The sequence below is a fragment of the Arachis ipaensis genome, chromosome B02 (assembly GCF_000816755.2).
Source record: "Arachis ipaensis cultivar K30076 chromosome B02, Araip1.1, whole genome shotgun sequence".
NCBI lineage: Eukaryota > Viridiplantae > Streptophyta > Magnoliopsida > Fabales > Fabaceae > Arachis > Arachis ipaensis.
In genome coordinates, this window is record NC_029786.2 from 95,104,901 (window position 1) to 95,115,090 (window position 10,190).

The 10,190-nt window shown below is 40.6% G+C and overlaps 1 protein-coding gene across 1 annotated transcript in view; it reads left to right on the top strand.

Annotated features, from left to right (window-relative positions):
* Positions 9,573 to 10,190, top strand: part of LOC107625799 (protein trichome birefringence-like 35) — a 5,376-nt gene continuing 4,758 nt past the window's right edge. The window contains exons 1-2 of the mRNA XM_016328522.2: positions 9,573 to 9,964; positions 10,096 to 10,188. Of these exons, the coding sequence (XP_016184008.1) occupies positions 9,751 to 9,964; positions 10,096 to 10,188 (307 nt within the window). The 5' untranslated portion in view covers positions 9,573 to 9,750. The remainder of the gene's footprint in view (positions 9,965 to 10,095; positions 10,189 to 10,190) is intronic.

Consider the following 10,190-nt stretch of genomic DNA (forward strand, 5'->3'; position numbering starts at 1 on the left):
TGGATACAGGAGAAGATGCTGGACAAGATGCAAGGATGGAAAGAGAAACTATTAAATCAAGCCGGAAATGAGGTGTTGATAAAAGCAGTAACACAGGCGATTCCTGTCTATGCCATGAATATCATTAAATTTCTCAAATCCTTTTGTAAGAGAATTGAAGCAGCAATAGCCAGATTCTGGTGGAGAAGCAATGGAAAGGAAAGAAGCATTCATTGGAAGAGTTGGGCAAAAATAACAAAGAGAAAAACAAATGGAGTTTTGGGATTCAAGGATTTAGAATGCCAAAACATAGCACACCTGGCTAAACAAGCTTGGAGGTTGTTAAAAGAGGAGAATGCTATATGGGTTCGGACTCTAAGGTAGCGTTTGTTTTGAGGTACTGGGACAGAGATTGAGAGACTGAGACTCAGTATTGTGTTTGTTGGTTCAGAGACTGGTACTAAAATTTCTGTCTCTGTCTCCAAAATTTCAGTATTTCAGTACCTCCAAAAATTAGGGACACAGGGGACTGAAATTTTTAGAGATAGAGACTAAAACTTTAATAACATTTTATACCTAAAATACTTTCATTTCAATTAATTAATTTTAACTTTACCTTTTGTACAAATTAAATTAAAGTTTCATTCTTGTTTTAATTCTTGTCTCCTATTTTGCACCAAACAGAATACTGAGATTTATTTCAATCTCTATCTCTTAGTCTCTGTCTCTCAGTCTCAGTCTTTCTGTCTCTGTCTCTCTATCAAACACTATCTAAAGGCCATTTATTACCTGAATTGTAGCCTATGGGAGGCGGGAGAAGGAAGGAACGCATCATGGATATGGAAGAGCTTGCTGGAGGGAAGGGATTTCCTTAGAAGGAAAGGAAGTTGGAGTATAGGGAATGGAGCGGAGGTAGATATTTGGGAAGATAATTGGGTGGCAGGGATAAAAAAATTGGGAAGAGGCGGAGAAGGAGGTATTAGAAAAGTGAGTGAGCTGATTAGAGAAGGGGAGGGTTGGGATAGGAACAAAATTAAAGAAATATTTCATGGAAGCGTAGCTGAATTAATAACCAAAACTCATATCAGCCTGATCAATAAGAAGGGTTACTTTGTTTGGCAGCACAGAAATAATGGACAGTACACTGTGAGAACCGGTTACCATGCCGCTAAGGAGGAGAAGGATTCGAAGGAAGAGGGAAGAATCTGCAAGGCTTCGACTAGTCAGGATTGGAGGGAGGTTTGGGAGGCTATTTGGAGACTATCGGTGCCTCAAAAGGTTAGAATATTTTTATGGAAAGCAGTGCACAGAATTCTGCCAGTAAATACGAATCTGCATCAGCGGAGAATTACAGCGACGCCCTCATGCAGCATATGCCAGAAAGAGGATGAAACAATTGAACATGCGCTATTATTGTGCCTGTGGACTAGAGCAGTGTGGTTTGGATCTAGCATTCAAATTGTGCCTACGGCCTATAATGTAAGATCTTTTGGAGAATGGATGATGGATAAAATCAGAAGAATAAAGACTGAAACCGGGAGTGAACAAGGGAGAATTTTATGCAATCTCGGATGTGTTTGTTGGTGCATTTGGAAAGCAAGGAACCAGCATATATTCCAGCAAACAGAAATCAGTCAATAGAATGTAATAATCCAATCAGAATATCTAACAGCAGAATTTCATAAGGCAACACAGGGATCCATCACAACAAACATACCAGGGACAAGCAGGGGCGGTGTGAGAAAGAGATTTACCTGGAGACCGCCGCCAAAGAATAGGTTGAAAGTGAACACAGACGCAGCTTTCCACAGGGATACCGGTACGGTAGCTCTTGCAGTGGTAGTAAAGGACTGGCAAGGAAATGTCATCACTGGGACAACAGCAACATTCAAGACAATATCACCATTAACAGCGGAAGCTTAAGCATACAGAGAAGCACTCATACTCATTAAGAATCTTCAAATACCCAATTACATAATTGAAACAGACAGTTTACCTCTAGTTCAGGCAATCAAGACTAGAATGCCTATAACGGAAGTAGATGCAATCATTTAAGATATTCTCCAACTGCTGGACGAGGCTCTAGATGTGGGAGCTACCTGAACTCCAAGGGATGGCAACAAATTAGCTCACCAACTGGCAGCGATGGTAGCGGGAAATAATCTTGGGAGACAGTGGACAATGAACCCACCTACTCAAGTAAGGAATACAATCATATCAGAAGCAAGTCTCGCATCAATTCAGCATATTCAAGGTATACAGAATCAAGTAATACAGAATCTAGCCAACAACAATTCTGATTCAACCAGCCATCAAGAACTACAATTAGAAGAGAGGTTACCTGGAGGGGTGGAAATGGAAACCCGAGACAAGCCATCAGCGAAAGTCAAGGAGCAGCATCGTCCCAAAGCAGCGCACCTTCCCACCAACGACAGCCACAAGGAAGCCTCCGACAGAACAGACAAGGACCGAGGAGGAGGCAGAATTGATCGGGTAGAGACACAGAATGCAGTATGCCGGAGAGGGGGTAGCGATCGTCAACCCAATGATTCGACAGAGGCTTCACGACAAATCCAATTGAAGGCTATCGAAAGAGGAGCGGCGCGTGGAACGGCGTTTGGAGGGAGGAAAGGGGATGCAGATTAGGAAGGGACATCCGTGGTGAGGCGCAGCAACGGCCTAATTCAGTAGGAAATCCTCAGGATTAGGGACGACATAGGCAATGGGAGAGGAGGAGCTCGGAATCAGAAACATGCACCATGGTTGAAGGAGAAGGACACAACGCTGGAGAGCTCGTTGTGAAGGAGGGAGAAGATCGGGCTGGGTTGTTGAGGGTCAGGTTGTATCCGGGTCAGGGGCGGGTCTGGGTTTGGTTGCGGGTCTATTAGCTTCTGGTGCCTTAAGTCGGGTTGATTGGCTGGCCCAAGGCCACATCCAAAAAAAAATGTTTTAAATGTCAAATCCTTTTTTGTCCAAAAAAAATTTGTCAAATCCTTTAAACAAACGAAAAGTTGATAAATTAGTCTTCTAAACATTTATTAAGAATAATAAATAAATGTTAACAAAAGATTCATTTGCTTATATAAGACCTTCTCATCTTCAATTTGATTTGGGAAATATATCATTATCATGTTGATGCAAATTATATATAATTATTATTAATTAATTGTTTCAACAATCAAAAGTGCGAACAACGTGAATAATAGGAGGCGTTTCAAATCCATTAACAATCCAATTTTATTTTTACCATAAATCTACTATTTTTACCTAATTTTACTCTGTCCTTCCTAACCCAAACTCCTTTTTTACCGCAGCCAGCCGTTCGTCACTTACCTCAGCACACAGTCCTCCTCGTTGACGAGGAAGCTTTCCAGTGCCACTGTCTTCTGCCATCACCAATCCCGAGTGCAAGTGAGCCATTTCGTATTAAGAACAAACATCTTATTTGCATAAAGAACAAATCTTCCATTTGTATTAAGAACAAACATCTCATTTACAAAAAAAATCAACATCCGCATGCGTATAAAATTTTCACTGCATACCTTGTCATCACGTTGGTGTCATGAATCGCAGTGACGACGGGAACACGAATTCATGAAAAACGCACAGCTGCAACTGCACGGGATGCGGAGACAACGGCGTTTTCGGAAGGAAAGGCACCTCACTACAAAGCAACACGATGGAGGCACGATGAGACTGGGCTACCTGTAGCGACGAGCGGGATAAATGCGCGATGAAGCTAGGTTGCGTGCGGCAGTTGGAGAGGCACGACGACGTTGGAATGTGTCCGGCGGTTGCGGACACACGAAAAAGCCAAAACGTGTGCGATGGTTCACAAGAGACAATGAAAGATTACGGGGAGCAGGAGTACAACGTAGTGTAGAAGAAAGGTTTGTGGTTGTTGAAAATCAAATTCAAATCAAGAATTATATCTAATTAATTTAAATTTTAAATTTTAAAATTAAAACTAACTTTTATTTTTTACCATATTTTTACGTGTTTAAAAAAAAACGTTATTCTCCTATACTTTTTTTTTTTTATAATCATTTGATAATGCATTTGACAATATCTATCAAATAAATTCAGCCATTCTGTCCGAAAGAACAATAAAAAAAAAATCCTAACAACAATCACATTCTACCCATTTTTAATCATTATTTAGTTCTTCTCTTCCTTATTTTATATTTCTTAAATCAAATTTGTATATATCTATTTAATTTTTACATAAAAATAATACAAAATTTTAGCTAAAAAAAAGATTTATACAAAATTAGTCATAATCTTAGTTCACTAGTAAATAAATATATATACACATCATATAAAACAAAAACCCAATAGAAATATCTTATCTTATTCTTTATTGGTAATTTAAATTGGCTACTAAATCAAACAAATTTCACATGAGTAAACTATTAAAAATGTGCTTGAAAAATTTAAGTACAAATAAAAATAATTTTAAAAGATGAAATAATAAAAACTTTGAAAAGTTTTAAGAAATTAAAATAAAGACATCAATTGTTAAAAATGCACCACGTTAGTCCTTTCCCTATTTTCCGTCGCCGGAGGTCTGACGTCGTTAATGACTCGGCAAATATTGCCACGCTGGACACGCTGGAAACGGCGTCGTTTGTAGATTGGCGCTAAAATCCCCCTTTGAGCGACGTCGTTTGTATGCGATGGAAAACAAAACGTTGGCCTCTCCCTCTTTGGACTTCACTCTTCGTCTTCAACCCCTCCATGGCTGACACAAAGGAAAAACGTCTCTCTTCCGTTACTCACTGAAATCAGGAACGAGTAAGCAATAGGATTCCGGAGACTACTTGATCACAAGAAAACACTGAACAGTTGTCTGAGGAGGTACTTTGCTGCAAGAAGGAGCTTCTGTTCCGTCACCGAGGTTAGTGAAGAATTTAAAAATTTATTTTTTCAAATTTTAGGGAATGCGTTGATGGTTGTTGATCATAGTTTATTGCTTTGTATGTTGTTTTTCCCTAAGGTTTGTAGTGGAATTTGGGCTAGGGTTTTATTTGGATGTTGTCTGCAACTATTTTTTTGGAGTTTGTCTTCATGCTCTGTTCTGATGGTGGATAAATTTGTTTTATTTTGATATATGTTTGTATAATGTATGAATGTAGTTGATGAAAACTATGTTAAAGGGATCATTGTGTGTGACTGGTGCTGAAAAGAAATTTTTGTGAATCATGCAGATGGATGTGCACTTAGATATAATGTTCCACCATGGGAGAAAGTTTCAGAAAGATGAAAAAGAGATGACCATATATTCTCCTGATAAGAAGGCATGCATTTGGGACATTGATGTAGATACTTTAGATGTTTTTTGGGTGAGAAATTATTATAAGGAACTAGGATATGATAGGATAGGAGAATGTTGGTGGCATGTGCCCGGGAGGAGTTTAGACATTGGGTTAAGAGCTCTGAATTGTGATGATGAGTTGAGAGAGATGTGTTTCATGGGTGAAAAGAATGAGGGGCTGGTTGATGTTTACTTTGAGCATGCAGTTTCAACACCAGAAATTCTTGAGGGAAATGAGATTGTGGAGTATGTTGAGGGTGACCATGATGATTTGAGAGAGGTTAGTGATGAAGCTGACCCTGAACCCCTACAGGATGAAACCCCAAACCAAGCTAATAAACCCACTACCCCTGCTGATGAGACTCCATTCAACAAGAACACTGAACCAGTGCATAATACCTCACCACCCAAGACCACAGAACCAACAGACCCTGGTGCTAATAACCCAACAACCCAAAGCAGTAATCCTAATACCACACCCAACTCTATTCCTAGCCAAGCTACTACTGCAAAGCCTGTTACCACTACTCCTCCAGTTCCCCAAAAAATGAAACCCAATTCAAATGTCAACCCAAATCTGAAATCCAATACTACATCATCACATAAGGCCACTGCCAACCCGAAGAATGCCTCTAAGCCCAAGCCCAAGCCCAACCAGAATTCTGTGTCTAAGCCTAAACCAAAGTCAAAGCTCAAAATCAGAGCTAAAGCCTATTGCACAAGGTCTGCTTCACAAGTGAGGACTAGGAAGCAACATGAGAAGAAAAAACAAGTGCTGAGGTTGTCTTCTTCTGAAGATGAACACACCACAGAGGACAGTTCATATGATCCTGGGAGAGATGATAGCTCAACTGATGAGGATGTTGTTAAAAAATATGAGACCAAGAGGAGAGAGCCTGGGTCGAAGCATGCACCTGCTGAGGGACTAGCAAAGTCCAAGAGGAAGTTTCTTAACGATGATGATGCATTGGTGGTGGATGATGAGGAGTGTGATGTGACTTAAGTTTCTTAGAAGTCCCTGTGACAGGAGATAAAAATCTGGACAAGTCATATGATCCTGGAGCAGAGTCTGATGGTGCCAACTCTTGGCACTCCGAGGAAATGAAGACTCCTCCTCCTTCGGAAGATGAATTTTCTGAAGAAGAGCCAGACGATGTATTCCCAGTATTTAGAGATGGTATTCGATTCGGTGATTTAAAACTTGAGGTGGGGATGAAATTTAATACAAAGTGGGAGTTCAGAGAGGCAGTGAGAGAGTTTACAATTCAAGAAGGTAGGAGGATTCAGTTTATTAAGAACGATACTGTGAGATGCAGGGCTGTTTGTAAGGCTGAGGAGTGCAAGTGGGTGGTATATGCATCACGAGATCACGAGGAGACATGTTGGCAGATAAAAACCTTCAATGACGACCACACATGTGCTAGAGAGGCAACCAACCGATCTGCAAATAGGAACTGGTTGACTAGCAAGTTAGTGAAGAAGGTTAGAAAATATCCTAACTTCAGACAATGTGAGGCAGCTGTATACTTCAAGTCCAAATGTGATCTTGTGCTAAATAGGAATTCAATTTCTAGAGCCTTGGCAGACGCTAGAGCTGTGGTGTATGGGGATGAGAAGGCCCAGTATGCAATGGTAAGGGACTATGGAGAAACCCTATTGAAGTGTAATCCGGGGTCAACAATTAGAATAGGAACCATCCCCCAACCAGATGGAAATGTGATCTTTCAGAGGATGTATGTATGTCTTAGTGGGTGCAAGAATGGTTTTAAGGCCGGGTGCAGGCGACTGATTGGTTTAGATGGTGCGTTCCTTAAAACTCAAACTGGAGGCCAGATTCTATCCGCTGTGGGTCAGGACGCAAATCATCACATCTATGTTATAGCATGGGCAATTGTGGATGTCGAGAACACGGAGAACTGGAGGTGGTTTCTGGAGCTACTCCATGAGGACCTTGGAGACTATAAAGAAAACAAATGGTGCTTCATGAGCGACATGCAGAAGGTAAATATAAATGTCTACTGTATGCCCTTTCCTAGTAGGTTGTAGTATTAGAAATGGTATAGCCTATTGCTAGTTAATGTAAGTACCTTGAACTGAATTGTATTGCTAGTTAATGTAAGTACCTTGAACTGAATTGTGTTGCTGTGAACTGAATTGTATGCTGTGAACTGAATGACTTTACTGTTGTATACTGTTATGAGTATTGTGTGAACTATGCTGTTAGGGACTATTATGTATCACGAGTTGTAACTCAGGGACTATTATGTATCAAAATGTGTAACTCAGGAACTATTATGTATCACGAGTTGTAAGTAAGGGACCATTACATATCACAAATTGTATTTGATTCACATTGCAGGGCCTGCTTTCTGCAGTCCAGGAGGTCATGCCTCATGTCCACCATAGGTTCTGCGTGTGGCACTTATGGAGAAATTTTAACAAGCAGTGGATGGACGCATATAGAGACACCTATGCACATTACATAAATTCATTGCCTGGACAATCTCTTTGAAAAAAATCTGACCAGAATAGACCACAAGCTCCAAAGAAAAAGAAGAAGCCAGGACCAGTAACAAAGAAAAGGAGAAAGGATGCAGATGAGGGTAATGAGGGAAGCAAGAAGTCTAAGATAACTGGGACTCTAAAGAGACAACTAAAACCGTTTACCTGCAAATACTGTCTACAAAAGGGGCACACAAAGAGGGGTTGTCCAAAAAAAAAAGCAGCTGATGTTGCTCAAGCTATTGCTGATGTAGTTGCAGCTGCAGCTGCTGCTAAGACAAAGCCCACTGAACAAGCACCTACTCAAGCTCCTCCAGATGCACCTGCTCAGGCTCCTCCAGAAGCACCATCTCAAGCTGCTCCGGAAGCCCCTGCTCAACCACCTGCACCAGTTGAGATCGACCTCTCCCAGCCAAACTACTCCGATGCACAACAGTCCCAACATAGTTAAGAGGTAGTTGCATTTAGTTTCAAAACTCATACTCAAAATTGTTGTCCACGTTCAACTGAATTTATGTCCTACTAAAACAGGATCCACCTGCGAGACCATCCAAGTTGCAGACAAGAAGGAGGTCCTCCACACCACCATCAGGATCGATTACTGTGGATCCACTACAAGGAGCAAGCTCAACGACATCTTCCAGACTGGCCAACTTCCTGAAATTTGTCCCAACACCTGGCTTCAAGCCACTAAGGAAGAAGAAATGAAGATGTACCTGATTCTGTTTTTGCCTACTTTAGATGAAACTTGGCAGCTTTTTGTAAATGATGCTTTTTTGTTTTGTGGCCTGAATTTATGGCAGTAGACTTTTAGTATATTTGAATAGAATATGACAATGATGGCACTCTGTGTCCTTTGGCTAAGGTGTATTTTGTCTTAAGAGTTGTCATTAGTATGGCAGGATTATTGTTACTTTTGTTAAAACTTATTGATATGGATATTTTTATTGTTACAATTTCTTCCAACTTCAATTATGTTACTTCAGATGCATTTTTTTGCAATTTCTTTCAGCAATTTCATTGAATGATAGAAAACAACTATGACATTTGAGAAGAAAAAATTTTCTTTCTTCTAATACACTTCTACCCTGAATACAGTAACACAAACTCATCTTCAAGCTTTTACTACCAACATAAAACCAACAACAAAAACTACAAACAAAGCCAAACCTAAAATGTACATCTTTTGGGTTCTAACTTCAGCTTCTATCTTCCCAATTCTCCAAGCCAAATCCACCCTAACTTGGTCACCATCCACAGTAGACATTACCCTTCCTCTCAGGTCTTCTTCTCCAATGTCAGCCCAGACAAACAAACCACACCACCTCTTACCATTAACATTGTAGTTAGGGCACCCAAAGAATGGCTTGTTAGGGTTAGCCTCTGTTGTGGACTACCGAAAAACAGGGCGGCACCCACACCCACACCACTGCGGAACAACCGATGCTCTACTTTGACTGGAACTCCTACTGTTGGACCGCATGGAACTCTGGCTCCCACTTGCAATCATGCTGGTAAACTCGGAAGGGAGCAGGAGACAAAGAACCAAAGAGAAACGGGTAGAAGAAGAAGATGATGGGGTCACATGATGAACTTAGGTTTTAAAAGGGGGGTAAGGACTAAATTGGAGCAATTCAAACTTTAGGCCACGTCATATAACCGTTACTGTGTCCAGCGTGGCAATATTTGCCAAGTCACTAACGGCGTCAGACTTCCGGTGACGGAAAATAGGAAAAGGACTAACGTGGTGCATTTTTTTGAATTTGGGGGACTAATAAATCTAAAAGGTCCCAATCCATCACCACCACCAGATGCACCATCACTGAATCATTGTTCAATCATATATATTATACCCCATCATAAATCTGAAGTTGATTTTTTTGTTTTCAGTTGATATATGCTTTTTTCTTTCTTTTTTGAATACCCTTTGGATCAAAGTTTCAGACTTTACCACCATGCAGAGATGGAAGTGGAGCAATAGCGGCAGAAAGAAAACCCCTTATTTTCCACTGCTTGTGCTGTTCTTGGTGGCGTTCATAGCTTTCTCAACACTTCACAGTGAGCACAGCATTCACCAAATCCATGAGAACCCAGATCATGCTCGTATTCATCAAGAAGAACATGTTTCAGTTACTTATGTCAAACCCAACCTTCTCAATCGAGCTTCAGGTGTGGTTTTTCTTATGTTCAAAGTAGAGAACTTTTCTGGGTTTAGTTAAAGTTTTGAGCTTTGTGACTTTGATTTGTGCTTTGTCTCTGACTTGTTGAGATGGGTTTATGTGGTTTTTGTTGGATGATAGAGGTTTTGGATAGATTCAGTAGATGCAACTCCACAGTAGAGTATAGTGGCAGGAAAATTGCTTGCCTTGGTAGTGGCGGCGGCGGCGGCGGTTCT